At 43.4% G+C, this 16,906-nt stretch overlaps 2 protein-coding genes across 4 annotated transcripts in view; one reads left to right on the forward strand and one right to left on the reverse strand.

Annotated features, from left to right (window-relative positions):
• The window catches only part of LOC146866687 (uncharacterized), a 406,500-nt gene that overhangs the window by 315,757 nt on the left and 73,837 nt on the right, over positions 1-16,906 (reverse strand). The window lies entirely within an intron of this gene.
• Positions 1-16,906, forward strand: part of CYB5R1 (cytochrome b5 reductase 1) — a 151,576-nt gene that overhangs the window by 44,593 nt on the left and 90,077 nt on the right. The window contains exons 3-4 of the mRNA XM_085600251.1: positions 12,652-12,724; positions 14,476-14,582. Of these exons, the coding sequence (XP_085456377.1) occupies positions 12,652-12,724; positions 14,476-14,582 (180 nt within the window). The remainder of the gene's footprint in view (positions 1-12,651; positions 12,725-14,475; positions 14,583-16,906) is intronic.

A 16,906-nucleotide genomic window follows, 5' to 3' on the forward strand; every position in this document is an offset into this window, starting at 1 on the left:
CACCAGGCTGACCTTGGAGATGTCAAATACTATAACTAGCTCACTAGAAGTTGGCAGTAGGAGTACAAGACTATCCTTGTCGGTTATATATGCACTGAGTTATGAAGCAGTGGACATTTTCAACACAATCACGATTTTGGTAATGTGTGGGTGTGCCCTACAGAGATTTTGACAGGCCACGTTAGCAGCGTGACCCCTCTCCAAGCTGTCGTTATTGACTAAAGTAATTTATTAGGCCTGGTGGAAGTAATTGATCTGATTTGTTGAAAATTCACTTAATTGGGGTCAAAACTTTCACATCTGAAATACAATTTCAGTTAACTGAAAATGTTCAATTATGAAAGGTTTAATGTGGTATACTTCATGCAGCCAAGTGTGACTTAAAAGACTAACCACACCTGTTGACGAAAAGAACAAGCATTGGCATAGCCAATAGGTCTCTCCTTTGGTACCTTATAAGTGTTTAGCCATGCAACAGTTAATGTTGTTGCAGTAAGGATATTGTGCTGCATAACTAAATACTTATATGGCCCCAAAGGCGAGACCTATTGGCTATGCCAATGCTTGTTTCTTGAATGCTGCAGTGGAGCTCGGTGGTGAGAAAAGGGAAAGTGGCCATTTTAGCTCTGACCTTAAGCCAGCTTTTGCTGTCTTGCCAGCCTCATATTTTCAATAAAAATGTATTCATGTATACACACAGATTTAATTAACTCCTTTTCATTCATTGATTTGCCCAAGTGTAATTCACATTTTGCTTCCAACCACCACATGATCTAATATGGAGCAAATAGGTCAGCCCATTTCATCCATTGGCTGTCTTGCGCTGTTAGTGAAGGCATTTCCCCTGATCACATGTGCCTGTCGAGAAGCAGTTCATTTTAGTGACAGGGCTGGTGTGTCTGGACTACTCCTATTTGTTAATATGTTTTATATGTTTGCCTTTTTTGACACTTTGCATATGTTTGTAAAATAAATACATTAATAAACATTGCATGATTGCTAAGACTATACCTATTGACTTGCCAATGCTTGTTCTGTGGCGGGGGCTAGTAGCAGAACCCTATCATCTCTGCTGTTAGTGGGTCAACCACTGCCTATAAAGCAGAGTAATGGTGGGAGACCCTCATATGCGTAATTGAAGTCGTGGAAGGGGGTGAGGGCATGCAAGCACACAGAATAGAAGATTTGAGGGGTTATCAGATTTAGTTTTTCTGGAATGGCAGCAGTATTGGCCATGGCAATGGTACTGACCTAGAACACTCATCTTTCTTATTGAAGAGTCATGGAAGTAGAAATAGTAATGGCTTTAGAACAGGACCACATTAAGCTTTGAGTAATTCAGACAGAAACCTCTTCACAGCAAAGTATGTTCCAGTTTGGACCAGTGGATTGCCATGAGCAGTGGCGTAGCTAGGCACTTGGCCGCCCGTGGCGGTCCCTGCCGTTGCTGCCCTGTGCTGAAGAGCTGGGGGCAGGGGATGCTGGCGAGATTCCCTGTGCGTTTGCCGCCTCCGCAGTAAGAGCGGGTGAGGTGGGGTGGCAGGGAGCCACCGCCCCAAAACTCATGCTGCCAGGGAAAATGGGCCCACTGGCCATAGTATGGTAGCAAGAGGCTGTGATAATTTGGGTCCAGAAGGCCCCTTCTATTCACAGGCCCTGGTACCACTGCACCTTCTGCACTATTGATAGCTATGCTTCTAGTTTGGTCCAACCACCACTGAAGGTGTGCGGGAGGGTAGAGACTACTTACCATGTGGAGGCCCTACTGATGCTCCCTCATTCTTAGTCTCTCATAAAGGATGACGACACTTGTTGCCATGCGGGCCGGATTGTCCAGCCACTTGAAGCAACCCCCTGACGCCTACCACCATAATCTGGGATCATTTTATGTGAACAGAATAGAAAATAACATGGTTAGGCTGAACTCCACTTTTGATTCTGCCAGCGTATTAGTACGCACTGAATGCAACAGGTGCTATCACCCAATTGAATAGTACTCTATCTACCTCTGAAGAATGGAAGGCTGACTTGGCTCTGCCAGGATTTGAACATTGGGCTGTAAATCATCGCTTCTCTCAGCAGCAAGTGCTGAACCCACTCGGGGTCCACATTTGAGCCTTAAGCAGTTGCTTTCTTGGTCTCATTTACTTGTCATGTTTGCATCCAATCAGATGTCCCAATCCACCACACACCATAAATGGCACAGTTTCTCTCTAACTACTTCTAAACATTACTTTGGGCTTCTCACCTTTATAACTAAGCTTGTCAGATGATTAATATTTAGGTTTTATAACATTTCCAGGCTATCGCAAACAATCCTTGATTTATGAATGCCTGGGTGGCATGCAAATTCCAGCAACCTTAGCAAAAGGCACTTTGCCCACGAGATCTGTCCTCCCACTCACTGTTGAGTCGTCCATTCCAGTTTACTTCTGTTTACTCATGTGTAGGTAAGGGGTGTGTAGTGCGTTGCATTCATGATGTACTCAGTTGTGAGAAATACATCTAACATACATTAACCACAGATATTGAACGTTACATTCTGTACACTATGATATAAAAAATATTAACTTCAAATATTTTTAAACAGTCTTACCAAAAAATGATTTAAAAAAAACAAAATGGTGGAAAAAACTAAATGATAATTTGCTGAAATTTAGAACATAGTTAATATGATTTTATTGGCACTATCTCTTGGATCCTTGATTTTACTCTTGTCCTACAAGGAGGCGATTTTATCATTGTGTTGATTTGTTGCTTTTTGCTGAGTTCCCGCATCTTATGGTGGTGTGTTACGAAGGTAGAGTTTTGGGATTTCCGAGCATTTTTAAAGATAAAAACGTTTTTAAACAGACAACAACTACTTTTTTCCCTCTTACACGGCAGCCTGAATTCACTTTTTATAGTTAGTGTCTTGATTGGCTCTTCTTTTTTTTTTTTTTTTTTTTTTTTTTTTTTTTTTTTTTTTTTTTTTGAGCGTCTTGTTTCGCAAAACTTTAATGTCATAAATATCATTCCCGTTTGCACATATGACAAAGAAAAACATTGTTTTCTTCTGGTCAGTAGGTGGCGGTATAGACAATGTCTTTCAACATTACATTGTATATTGTATTTATTGAATTTCAGGATTTATATAGCGCTTCTTAACTAACATCGCAAGTTAGACGCATTTTATTGGTGTACTGGATGCGATGGATTCATTTTTGGGCTATATGAATTTTAAGATTTTGTTTTCAGGATTATGTGTTTAGTATTATTGACGTTTTTAAGTATTTTACTATTGGGATTTTGTTATCAATAGTGATGTATTTATCTTTTTTAGGTTGTTTTATGACCTTTAATACTTCTGTGACCGCTCATGTACACAGAACATTAACATGGGGGTGTAAAGTCACCCACTGCAGCATCAGTAAACCCCATGTGTGGGGTACATTCATGGCATACCCTGTGGCATGTTTGTCTATATTTTTGTGAGAATAAAGTACTGTGTTTGACCTTCACACTCGCCAACTTTGTGCCAGCACCTTTGCATGCTTGGCAAGGCTTGCAGGCGCGTACAGGTGTTTACACTTTGGAGAGGGGGGGGGGGGTTCCAAAAGAGTTTGCATTCTCACAGACCTGTTTTCCAAATTGTGTACTCGCCACCAGCACACAAATATCAGTTCACAAAAAAAATTGGCAGACTGCAAGGTCAGACAGTAGTGTATTTTTCGGTAGGAATGAAAAAGCTATTTTTTTTTTTTAATTCATTTTATTTTTGTGGAAGGATATGTGTCAATGTGGCTGTAACTGCCCGCATTGAAATGGAACCGGATTTGAATCCCGGCTTCGCTCACTTTTCCGTGATTCTGGGCAAATCACTTATTCGCCCCGTGCCTCAAAACACGAATAACATTTTCTGATACGTATATAAAGCGCCTTAAAGCACTCTGACAGCTTTGTGGTACCTGATAAAACTTAAATAAATATATGTCTTTGAAATGAGACTTTTGAGTGTGTGTTTACGTGCATTATTGCAAATTCTTGGCGTTTGGAAAGTAGGAAGTCAGTGCTGCAGCGCTCACGGGTCACATATATATTTTTGTAATTCGATCCCGAAATAGCACAATGAAAGAAATATTTAAATATGCAAACTGGGAACGTAACATTCTCCGCTGAACCCAGTGTATATGAATGAAGCAACACTTTTCCAAAATAAATAGTAAAGCCTCCCTGGCTTGCCCTGGAACTGCTGGATAGCAGGGTGGGTTGTGAGGCACGTGAAGCCTCCATCCAGTACACATATTTCTGTCGAGTGACATCAGTCTGTCTCTCATCCTTTTCAAGTTGTTAAAGCGGCGGCTCAGAACCCGGAGCACAAACATGCTGCAGCAGTTCTTGGAGACTGTGCTAGTTGAGTGAGCCATAAAGCATCAGATATTTTATTTCACAACAATAGACATGGGAAGTATCTTTCAGTTCTTGAGGAGTGCTTTAAGTAAGTTCGTCAAGAAAGACTGGTAAATGCCTGAACTGCATTTCAGCAAGAGTATTGGAAACACAGTCAGGGAACGTAATTAAATGCCCAAGCTTCGCCGCCAGATACCCACACCCATTGTCCAAGGGCAATGCGATATGGATGAACTGGTCAGGCAGATTTGCATACGCCTTTCCACCTCTCCCGCTAATTCCGTTAGTGGTAAGGAAGCTACAGCAGCACTCCCTCACACTCATTCTGGTAGCTCCGACGTGGGCCAGGCAGCCGTGGTACACCACACTACTACAGCTATCGGTAGTACCACATCAAAAACTGCACCTGTCCCCATGCCTCCTAACACAGAGCCATGGAGAAATCAGGCACCCGGACCCAGCTCAGCTCAACCTTGCGATCTGGCTCCTGAAATCTTAGAATTTGGATACCTTAACCTTCCCCCCCCCTGATTGCATGAACATTATCAAGGAAGCCAGACGTCCTACCACTCGAGCATGCTATGCCGCAAAGTGGAAGAGATTTGTTGTTTACTGCCGTAACAATACAATCAACCCTTTAGATGCTTCTATACAGCATATCATATGCTATCTGCTCCATCTTCAAAGGTGTAACCTGGCATATTCATCCATACGTCTACACCTCGCAGCAATTGCTGCTTACCTACAAAACAGACAGCATTTATCACTGTTCAGAGTTCCTGCTATTAAAGCCTTTATGGAAGGCCTAAAACGAGTAATTCCACCCAGGGCACCACCTTCCCCTGTATGGAATCTAAACGTAGTTCTAACACGGCTAATGGGTCCGCCTTTCGAACCAATGCATAAATGTGAGCTACAGTTCCTCACCTGGAAAACAGCTTTCCTCATTGCTATCACTTCCCTTAGAAGGGTTAGTGAAATACAAGCGTTCACTATACAAGAACCCTTTTTGCAGATACATCACAGCAAGGTGATACTTCGTACAAACCCAAAATTTCTGCCCAAGGTCATTTCCCCCTTCCATCTGTTGCGGAAAGGGCTCTACATACACTTGATGTTAAAAGGGCTTTGTTGTACTACATACAAAGAACGCAACCTTTCAGGAAGACCAAACAATTGTCTCCTTCTCTCCACCGCATAAAGGTAACCCCATCTCTAAATCAGGGATAGCTAGGTGGATTGTTAAGTGCATACAAATTTGCTATCACAAAGCAAAAAGAACATTATCTGTTCCACCTAAAGCCCACTCTACAAGAAAGATAGGGGCTTCTATGGCTTTTCTAGGGAACATACCCTTAGATAACATCTGCAAGGCAGCCACATGGTCAACTCCGCACACCTTCACAAAACATTACTGTGTAGACGTGCATTCCAAGCAACAAGCTAGTGTGGGCCAGGCTGTACTAAAGACACTATTTCAAACCGCTGCAACGGATACTGGTGGTCGCCGCTAGGGCTGGGTACTGCTATATAATCTATGCAAAAGTGTACAATCTGCAGCACATATGCCTCGAACGGAATATGCTACTTACCAGTATGCATCTGTTCTTGGCATGTAGAGCTGCAGATCTATACACGCCCACCCGCCTCCCCGGCTACCTGTATCCGTTCCAGTCTATCTTATTTAGATACAACACACATGGGTTTCTTACTGTTATCACTACGCTCCATCATTTTCCTGCTGGCGAAAAACAATCTGAGGATGGAGCCGAAGCCCATGCGCAGTACGGACCGAAGGAGGAGTCACCGAACTCGTGACTTCCAAAGACTGTCCAAGAAGAAAAACAAACTGCAAACATCCGGGCTCAACACCAGATGGCGATCTATGCAAAAGTGTACATATCTGCAGCTCTACATGCCAAGAACAGATGCATACTGGTAAGTAGCATATTCCTTCGTGGTGGCTTTTCACTGGGCCATATAGGTGCTAGAATTGCAACTGCCTACTAAGGCAAATTTGATCATGGACATTATGCAGCCAGATCCTTTAACTAATGAACTGTTTCTGCCCTCCGATGTGGAGGCTGTTTAGCTCAAGCCTTGCTCAACACCAGTAGTGAGCTGCCCTGTTGCTTGACGCCTTCTGCAACTTTTCTAATCCAGCAACCGATGCCGGAAAGCCGTGCCGTACAGGCTGCTGCCATTAATGTAAAAATCAGTGCATTCTCCAGGGTTCCACTAAATAGGGACTGAGAACGCATGCTTGAAGATACTCTAGTCTTCTCTACTGCCAGATTGGTGCCAAAGTCCTTTAATGCTGTTAGCCTTACGAAGCTGTATACATGTACCCTCTGGGATCAAGATCTTGCTCACTCTACTCGAGGAGTTTGGGATCTGCTGTCACTTAGTGTTGACAATATAGAGACTAACTCCTGAGGCGGAAAGCCAGGAGCAACGAGAGTTTATTTTAAAATTGCATTTTCTGTGTTTTTAACTTCACTTACCTGTACTTGGCATCATTTTCGCTAGCATACCCTCCCGCACAGCCGATCTGAACGCTGTCGCGGGCCGCTACACTCATTGACGACATCCAGGGGAAGCCTGGTCAGGCCACGCACCCTCTACGATAGGACACACCTCTCCCTCCACTCCTCCTTACTTAAACCATGTGTCTTTCCCGGCCGCGCAGCGGACGGGCGCGCCGGCGACGCGCTAAAGGCAAGCCCGTCTGCGCCAGACCAGCGCCCAGGGCCAAAACCCCTGCCCAACTCCCACCGGCTCACCTGAAATACTGCTACACGAGAGAAACACTCCTTAACCTAAGATGCAAAGAATGCCAACTTGCAGCACAGCCCTTAGTGAGAGGTATGCCGTACATCAGTAGATGTCGATTTTGCGGCTTTACAATACCCCACCCCTCACTTAGTGGGCTCAACTCTCTACCCTCGAATACCTCTCCCAACCCTCACACTCAGCCAACGCACTGCCGATCTAAACCCAACAACAAATCTCTAAAAAAACATACTCCTAAATGTTAGGTCAATGCCCAGGCACAAACATGAAATTGAATCTCTCATTGTGGACAACGAGGTTGATCTGGCCTTTCTAACCGAAACCTGGGCAACAGACTCTTCTGGGCCAGACTGGAATACCGCAGTACCCTCAGACTATTCTGTTGCACATGTAGACAGACAAGGAACTATGGGTGCCGGTGTAGCTATCATTCCCCGTTCAATCTTTAAAGTACATATTCTCCATCAGCCAGGATTGGAATCAGAGGCCATATCCTTTATGGTCAAATATAACAACCAACTAATATTTAATGGCCTCCTGTTATACCGACCCCCAGGACCTAGAGATCCATTTACCAACGCTCTTTTAACCTTCCTGGAAACCACGTCAAATCACTCTACCTTCACAGTATTGGGAGATTTCAACGAGTGATTCTACCACCCTAATAGACAATTTCAGTAGCTACGGACTAACCCGACTAGCGATAGGACCCACTCACACAGCAGGTCACACTCTGGATTCTATCTTCACCAATAATCGCCATATTAAGGTCACCTCCACCACACCTCTTCCCTGGTCCGATCACGCCGCCATAAATTTTACTTTAGTAATCACGCTGTCCAATGCAAGGAGAAAGGACCTTGTACTTCCGAATAAATCCCGTCCATAGAAAAAACTAGAAGCTACTTCATTAGCAAACTTTCTCAGCAAGGACGCACCCATCAACGTCAGCACAGACAGTAACGATGGAGCCCGCAAATTTAACGCCTGGCTCTTACAAGCAATGGACAAGTTAGCCCCGGAAGAATTAAAAAAAAAAAAACAAGATCCGCTCTGCAACCTCACAATGGTACACCTCAGAGGTTAAATTGATAAATTGAAATGCAGGAGGGCCGAGAGAATTTGGCGAAATGATTACAGCCCTCAGTCCAAAAAGGAGTATACGGCTGCCTTACATGAATACAAGCTCGCCATAGAGCAAGCTAAGACCATATTCTTTACTAAGAAAATCCAAGAGTCCTCAAACTCCTCAAAGGAACTATTTAAGACCGTGACTCACTTAGCTAAAAGTCCGAGAGAAATTACATTCCTACCGCACCAAGAATTTGTGGAAAACATTGCCCAATTCTTTCAACAGAAAGTTCAGACAGTGTATAATGACCTTCGATCGCTACCTCCGTGCGAAGCGGTCCCCCAGGACTCAGATCCACAGACACAAATTCCGGAATTCCCCAGTTTCTCCCAGCTCAGCTGTGACCATGTTGCCACGCTGCTTCTTCAGACTAAGTCTGACTCGCCACTGGATCCATGCCCCCCTTATGTCCTACATATGGTCCCTGAGACCATTAGTCAAGCCCTAACCCCCCTTCTTAATACTGCAATAAACTCCGGACAATTCCCCAGCAGCTGGAGGAAGGCGTGCATCAGGCCTATACTCAAAAAGGAGTCCCTCGACCCCAAGGAAGCCAAGCATTACCACCCTATATCATGCCTACCCCTACCTGCCAAAATTCTAGAAAACGCAATGAATCAGGAGCTAACAAAACACCTTGAGGACAACCACCTATTAGACCCCACGCAGCACGGCTTCAGGGCCTGTCACTCAACAGAAACTGCTCTGATCATTGCATCTGATGACATTCGTCAATCCATGGATAAAGGAGGCAGAGCCGCTCTGATCTTACTAGACTTGACAGCGGCGTTTGACACCGTGAACCACGACGTCCTTTTAAATCGATTAACGGCGCTGGGCATCTCCCATACCGCCCTAAAACTGCTCCAGACCTTTTTGCAGGCACGCATTCACCAAATCCACTGGGACGGGCTTCTATCCGAGGAATTCCTCCTACCCTGCGGAGTTCCCCAGGGGTCGGCTCTCTCACCAACCCTTTTTAATCTGTATGTCACACCCCTAGCCGCATTGATTAAATCCCACGGCCTACATTTAGTTTTGTACGCTGACGACACACAACTGGTGATCTCAATGGCTCAGACTGTAGAAGCCACTGCCACCAGTTTCAGAAACTGTCTGTCAGACGTTAAGGCATGGATGAACTCTCACTTCCTCAAACTCAACACCGAAAAAACGGAGGTTATTGAGTTTGGCCAAAAACCTTCCGTCTGGAGCGATCTCTGGTGGCCCCCAGAAGCAGGCGTATGTCCCACCCCGGCAAACAAGGTCAGAAACCTTGGTTTCATAATGGACAAGGACCTCTCTTGCACAGCCCAAATCAACCAGGTAACTTCGTCCTGTTTCTTCACACTGAAGGTCCTTAGAAAAATCTTGCCTTACATCCCCTTCGCCCTGAGGAAAACAGTCGTGGGTGCTCTGATAAGGTAGACTACTGTAATGCCCTATACATAGGTGCCGGCGAAAAACAACTTAACCGACTCCAGTCCATTCAAAACGCGGCGGCCAGAGTTCTGCTTAATCTTCCTAAACTACACCCCACCTCAAAAGCAATAAGTGAACTACACTGGCTTCCAGTTAGGAAAAGAATCCAATTCAAGGCCGTGTGCCTAGCCCACAAATCCCTATATGGACAGACCTCTAAACAGCTCTCCAACCTTCTCTCTCCATATGTTCCGGAGCGTTTACTTGGATCCAGCTCCCAAAATCTACTTCACATCCCTAGGATCAAGAGAGTCCGTTGGGTCGGCAGATCCTTTTCCTATCAAGTCCCAAAGCTCTGGAACAGTCTACCATCCTCACTACGCTCCGAAAAGAGCATTGCCAAATTTAGGAAAGAGCTGAAGACCTGGCTCTTTGTGCTGCCCTAAACTCTGCCACCTCTATCTCTCCGTCTCACAGCGCCAAGACGCCTCGGCATAAGAGCGCTCTAAAAATAATTCAGTCAGTCAGTCAAGAACATTAGATTAACTTGTCTGGACATCATTGTTTTACTCTTCACTACTAGGGTATTAAATTGTTTCTCTCATGATGAACTGAGAGGTGAGAAAAGAATAATTTTCTTTTTGAGATGGTGTTTTGAGGTTAGGTTGCTTAGTATTCAAATCTGGTTTAACTCTGATGTATTTGTAAAAATTACTTTTAGTTTTATTCATTTTTTTTTCTAAGCACTTAGGATGGTTAGATCTGTGTTTAAGGCTTTATGCTTTCTGAATTCTTCTAGGATACAGAGAAGTAATTTTCTGGAGTTGGTGATTGTAAGTTGTGGATACTAATTGATATTTCACATCTCGGATAAGGATCCCGTGAGAGCACAGATCTCTCCCTTCTTTTTACTGTCTTGTCCAAACGTACATGATCGATTGTACACCTTGCCTTACGGTATTACTATTTTAGGACAGCATGGCCGCAAAGACTAGTTTAGACACCTGCAGGAAAGAGGCAATGCAGTTCTTTAAATACCCACCAGCCAAAAGCAAGCGCCCACTCCAGACTTCAGATTAAGAAACTCCTCTTGCTTCAGTGAAACCTGATCAGGCATGGAGCTTCTCTGGGTCTCCATTGGTTACACTATGCACTCCCAGGTCCTGATCGGGAGACCAAGCACACCACACCATGGCTATAATGCAGGCTATATCTGCACTGCACTCCATACAGCCGTATGCGCTCTATAGATCACCTTCACACAATCCTGCTGCAGTGGTTTACTTCCTAGGAGGGCTACATACTGAGCTTTTGCACTGGGTTACATTTTTACTGTAGGAATGTTTAGGTACTCACTGTAAGGCTTTATGCATTCACCTACTGTAGTGATAATATCTGCACTGCTGCGTGGTAGAAATAGAAACTGGGCAATTCCTATTTTTTGTGAAATTTGGTCAGTGAATTTGATTAGTACACCAGCAACACTCTATACCTGCCTGTCAAAATGTCATCAGTTTGTCAAAGTTGTGATTCAAGTTTAACACTCCATCTTTAATCGAAAATGCCCAAATATGCTGTTTGAGATTTCAATAATTTATGTGCCATCCTGTGCATTTAATGTTTTGGTTTCACTTGTATTTAGAGGTCTTGCTCATGTCTTGACTAAGAGGTACCAATATGAGCTCGATTCATGTTGAACACACCAAGTTTTGCTTTATATTCAGTTTATACTTATGTGGGTTTTCCTACTATACAACTGTAATATTGTGCCTGGAATTGTACATTTGTCAGTCATTGTCTGGCTTGGATGATATTTTGGTAAGCTAATAATTAAAAATTTAGGGCCAGATGTATGAAACTTAACATTTCTTAAAGGACCGAATCTCTATTTCAGGCCGTTAAGAAATGCTAAATATCCATTTGGCATGTACAAAGGCCTAAAAGCAGACGCAAAATTCGACTACTACTACCCACTAAAAATCGCATTTTGTGATTCCCTAAATAGGAAATTGCAAATGGGGATTACCCATTTGCTATTTCCTGAATACATGTACAAAGCATTTCCTAAATGCAAAATGGGCATTTAGGAAATGCTATTACCATTGACTCAAAGTCGATGGTAACTATGTGCAATTTTGAAACTGCTTCAAAAATGCATTTTTCCTGTGCCATAGAGCACGCACTTGCCCCGAGGACAATTAAGCGCTCTACACGAGCATCATTCTTTTTTCCCATTTGGTTTAGGGGGGCGTTGGGCCCATAGGTAGGAATGCTTTTGTTTCCGAAATTCACAATTTCCTATTGGGAAATAGCAAATTGGGAAAAGCAAAACCTTTCATACCTCTTGTGCTTTAGGCCCACAGGAACAAATGGGTTTGTATTTCGTATAGGAATCGCTATTAGGAAATAGCTTTTTTGTACATTCCATTTTGCATTTCCTAAATAGCGTTTTCTTAAGATTGGCAATTTAGGAAACGCAAAATTGGAATTTCGTACTTGTGGCCCTTAGTCTCTCCAATACTTCAGGTTTTACATCCTCCCCAACTGCTGGGCTACATACTACCTGATATGGGCCTGACATGAGTTTGCACACCCATCTACTGCAGGGTTACATACACTCTATCTGCTATGTATGGAGACCCTCTCCTTAACTGGCCATCTCGACTCGTATGTAAAAAACTGTAAAAATATAATATAACTATACTTCGAAAAATGCAATGACAGATGGACAAGTTGTAAAATGTACCACTTTAACTATTATTGACTAATCACTGTAACGTGCCCAAAATGACATGCCTGGCAAATATGCTAAATACATGGACATTGCTTGGAGGAAGCCCCTTCGCGTTATTAACGGTGCATGTTGTGAATTTGATTATATCTATAATTTAAATGTTCTGAATCTGTTTTTTCAGATTATAAATCACAACACCAGAAGATTCCGTTTTGCTCTTCCATCGCGTAACAGTGTCCTTGGACTTCCTATAGGTGAGGCGATTCTAAACTGCTTTTCGTTTTTAAAGGCTGTCTGTAATTTGAAAATCTTTGGAGGATATTTTAGCCACTGTATCTCTGAGAATTGGCAGGGTAAGGAGGGCTAAATGCTCCTCGTTGCCACTCAAAATAGTTATCAGATAAACTTGTTACTTTAATAAATTAGGTAGGGTAACGTGTGACAAAAGTGAGGATGTGTCAGGGAGGCAACGCTAGACTCCTTTTTAGGTCTCTAATACCATACAATGCATTATGTCTGGCTGGAAAAGACCTGTTGTAGGCTTGCCAAGAATTTACAGTGGGTTTACCATTGGTTGACTTTATTGTCACTCTCATTTGCTTGCTTCTTCAATGGTTTTCCTTGTCTATCTTGTGTTTGTTCCTCTCATAAAGTATAACTTCTTTTTACTTGACTGACTTGTATCCTACCGCTGCTTACTTTTAGGGAACTACTGTTCTTCTTTTTACTTAAGACGAATATGCGAGTGCATGTGTTTTCCAGTTCTATCCTCTGTGTGTTTCTCTCCCCCCAACAAACTTCCTGCTTCTTCGCACTGTGTTGCTTGCTCGCTCTGTGCTTTTCCCCTGCCCTGTGTTGCTTTCCTTTGTGAGCGTCATTTCTCCTCCTTCTGCCCACTCCCACGCCCCATCTTTTTAAAAAATATTTTATTTATCTATAATTCGTTTATTTTTTTGGGAGGGGACAGAGGACTAGGCAGCAAATTTATGCCATTCCCTCCTCCTTCAAAAAAAATTGCTTGCGGGCTACTCCTATTTACCGCCCCATCTCAGGTCGGTAAATAAAAAAAAAAATGGCACCTGCATCATTTTGTAGGTGTGTGCGTACAAAGTGACATGGGCCGACACGCCTCATCACGAATGCAATTGCCTACAATATGACATGGACTCCACTTCGCTCCCTTTTTTTCCTTGTTTTTCTACCATGCTGTACAGTATTTCCATAAAGCATTGACAAAGCTAATAGGTTCCAAAGGCAAAAACTATTGATTTTACCAATGCTTGTTAGGTGAAGTTTAAATTATGTTGCTGCAGAGGTAGAGTTTTTTAAGCCTCGGAGAGGGTAGTTTCATACTGAGGAAGGGTGAACGCCATTTTGTGGATTGGGCTTTTCTTCTAATCTTTTGTAGCTGGAATTTTGTTGCAGCTGGGGTGCAAGGTCTTGCGTAGTTACGATGGAAATAATAATGCATGTGTGCTTCCTACTAAGGGAGCACGGTTTTCTGAATGCTTATTATTTTATTTGTACGTTAAAGTTGAACTTCAAATTGACATGCAATTTGTTTCACAGCTTGCTATTTTGGTACATATCATTGCCCCATTAAGTGGTTTAGTTGGTCAGATAAATTTACAAACACTATTTTGCTATGAAAAATAGGTTTGGGCGGAAAGGGAATTTTTGATATCAGATTTGCTATTGTTTTGTTATGTAACTGGCAACTTGTTTTAGTCTGTGCGCTGCACAACCACTGCAATCCAAGCGTACCGTTTGGTTATATTTTTTTGCAAAAGCTATTTTGTGTTTAACAATAGAACTTTGGAAAAGTAGGTAGAAGGTAATCTGTGTATAGACTTGTTCTTTTACAAAAAAAAAAATAATTATAGATAAGCATTGCTTTCGTTACTAACACCTCCGTCAGAAGCCAAAATGTATGTATTATAAATTTGCACAAGTTTATTGATACTGAATAAAAATGCAACTCTCAAATGTTTGTGCTTTTCTTCAGGGAAACATATCTATCTTTCCGCAAGGATTGATGGCAATCTGGTTGTGCGACCGTACACTCCAGTGTCCAGCGACGATGACAAAGGTTTTGTGGATCTTGTTGTAAAGGTATCTGTTGGTTTCATTCACATCACTAAATGCTTTTTTAATTAGAATTAACTTACTGCAGTCATAGGAATATTATTTGTGTTTGCATGTGCTCGGAAGGAGGTTATGCTGGTTTGTGTCTCTGGGCGGTGGACTGGCAGGTGTTGGTCTGAGATTAGGAGGTATGGTCTGGGGGTAGACTTGGTTTATGTCTGTGACTGGGGATGAAGATAAACTAGATGTTGCAGGTCTGGAACACAGTGGGAGTGGGTGGGAGGGGTTTAGCCAATTGGGCAGAGGTCTGTGAGGCAGGGGCAGCCAGTGGCTGGGACCTTGAGGTGATGGTCAAGCTAAGACTAGGGTAGATCTAATCTGCCGCTTACAACAGATGAAGATCTGCCCCGTCCGGTCTCCCAAGATAAAAAAGGAAATGAGTTATTGTCTTTTATCATAGACTAGCATGAGACTCAGCGAAGGGGAGATGTTAGTGCTCTTGAGCATTAAAGTGGCTCCCTGGTATATTGTCATTAAAGTGCCCATACCTTCCTTATAACACACACTGACAGTTCTGATCCCAGACGTCAGTGCGACCTTGGTCATCGACAGCCTGCTTCCATGTTCTTGCAAACCTCAATGTAAGTTGGACAGAAAGTCTGTTACAAAAAGAGTGTTAACAGTTAGGCCAAACCTAAAAGAAAAAAGATTTGCAGGACAAAATCGGAGGACTGGATTGTTAGAGGCTTTCCTAAATAAAGGTTGTATGACTTAACAATGCATGGATTTACCAACGCAAGCCTTTACCTCGCATATGCCTTTACCATGCATGTCTTTACATTGTAAGGTGAGCATATATAAGGTAAGGGAAATTTCTCTCTCCCAGCTCCAGGAGAGGTGCCACGTGGCCCCCCTCCTGTTTGCATGGGAAGGTGGTGGTCCCTGGGGCCCACGGAGTAAGCGCAGCACCCCCTATTCCTTTTACGTTTAGGTCCGGGGAGGTGGTGGTCCCCGGGGCTTCTAATAAGCCCAGGAGGGGAGTCCATTTGGCCACCCTCCATAATTAAAAAGAAAGCCCCAGAGAGGTGGTGGTCCACAGGGCTCTACGAGCCTCAGGAGGGAGGGCCCCATGCAGCCCCCTCCCTTTTTTTTTTTTTTTATTGGACCACTAATCTTGCTGGGTGTTTCAGTAACTGTGTTCCAAATAACCTTGTATGTAGCCAATAATTTGGAAATCTGTTTCATGTAAATTCGGCTTTATGTGGACAGAAGTGATTAGGTCATCAGAGTCATCTCAAATGCTAGGAAGAGCTCTTGAAGAGCCCCGAAAGCTATTAAATTTGCTCCTGCTCCCATCATCTGTTGCCTGAACATGGGTGGGTCTGATCTAGAACCTAGTTGTTAGCTACCCACCAAGATGCTACCTATTCTATATCACTCAGTGACTCTAGGGACGCTATTGGGTTATCAACTACTTCCCTGCCTTGTCCTGACTTTGGGTAAACAACCCGGGTCTTCACCCTAGGAAAACTCTGGTAAACACATCTGTCTGTGTCTTTCCATGAATTGCCTGTCCTGAGGCAGGATGTCCAGCTCAGACAGCACCCCTGGAGAGAAGCTGCCAGAGTTACTCCACCTATCTCCGTTTGGATCTGCTCCAGGACCTTGGGTTGGCTGTCTCTATAGTCTCATTGTTCGTGCTATCCAATCTTCCCTCTCAGCCTTTTGTGATGGGGACTGGCTTTCATATGGGGAGGTTCAGCCTGGTCAGTCGTCTGCTTCCTTCTGTCCTAATTTTTAGAGGGACAGCACTTACTACTTAAGAACTCCTGGTTGGTGAGTGTTAGAACTTCAGAAGCCTACAGAGCCAGGATATCTAACAAATTTGGTCTATTTGAGCAGTATTGGTGCATTAAGTCTTAATGACATTTTGATTTCCTCTATGACTGTAACCCTTCCAAGGGGGGTCGGATGGAGAGCTCTTGGCTGAAAACTATCTGGGCCACTGCTACTCGCCACCAGTTGCAAACAATTCTGCACCTCTACCTACCCCCGGACATCACGTTTTTGCCTTTTTGTATAATCTGTGTCAATAATGCAGGATACCAGCGGAATCCTGCAGACCACAAACTATATGAAGCACTGTGGAGCACACTCTTAACCCAGCCATTCCGAGCTCATCCCTCACTTTCTGTTCTGGAGAGATGTCCATTTCCCTCACGAGCATGACATTGCTGCCTCTATGTTGGACTACTGAAAAAGAGGCCGTCAAAGCCTTGCTTTCTTTTATTTTTTTTTCTAGGCTTCGCACAAATTTGCAGCAGCAAACTCATGTTTCTTTTTCAAGGGCT

The sequence above is a fragment of the Triturus cristatus genome, chromosome 1_2, assembly GCF_964204655.1.
Source record: "Triturus cristatus chromosome 1_2, aTriCri1.1, whole genome shotgun sequence".
Taxonomy (NCBI): Eukaryota; Metazoa; Chordata; class Amphibia; order Caudata; family Salamandridae; genus Triturus; species Triturus cristatus.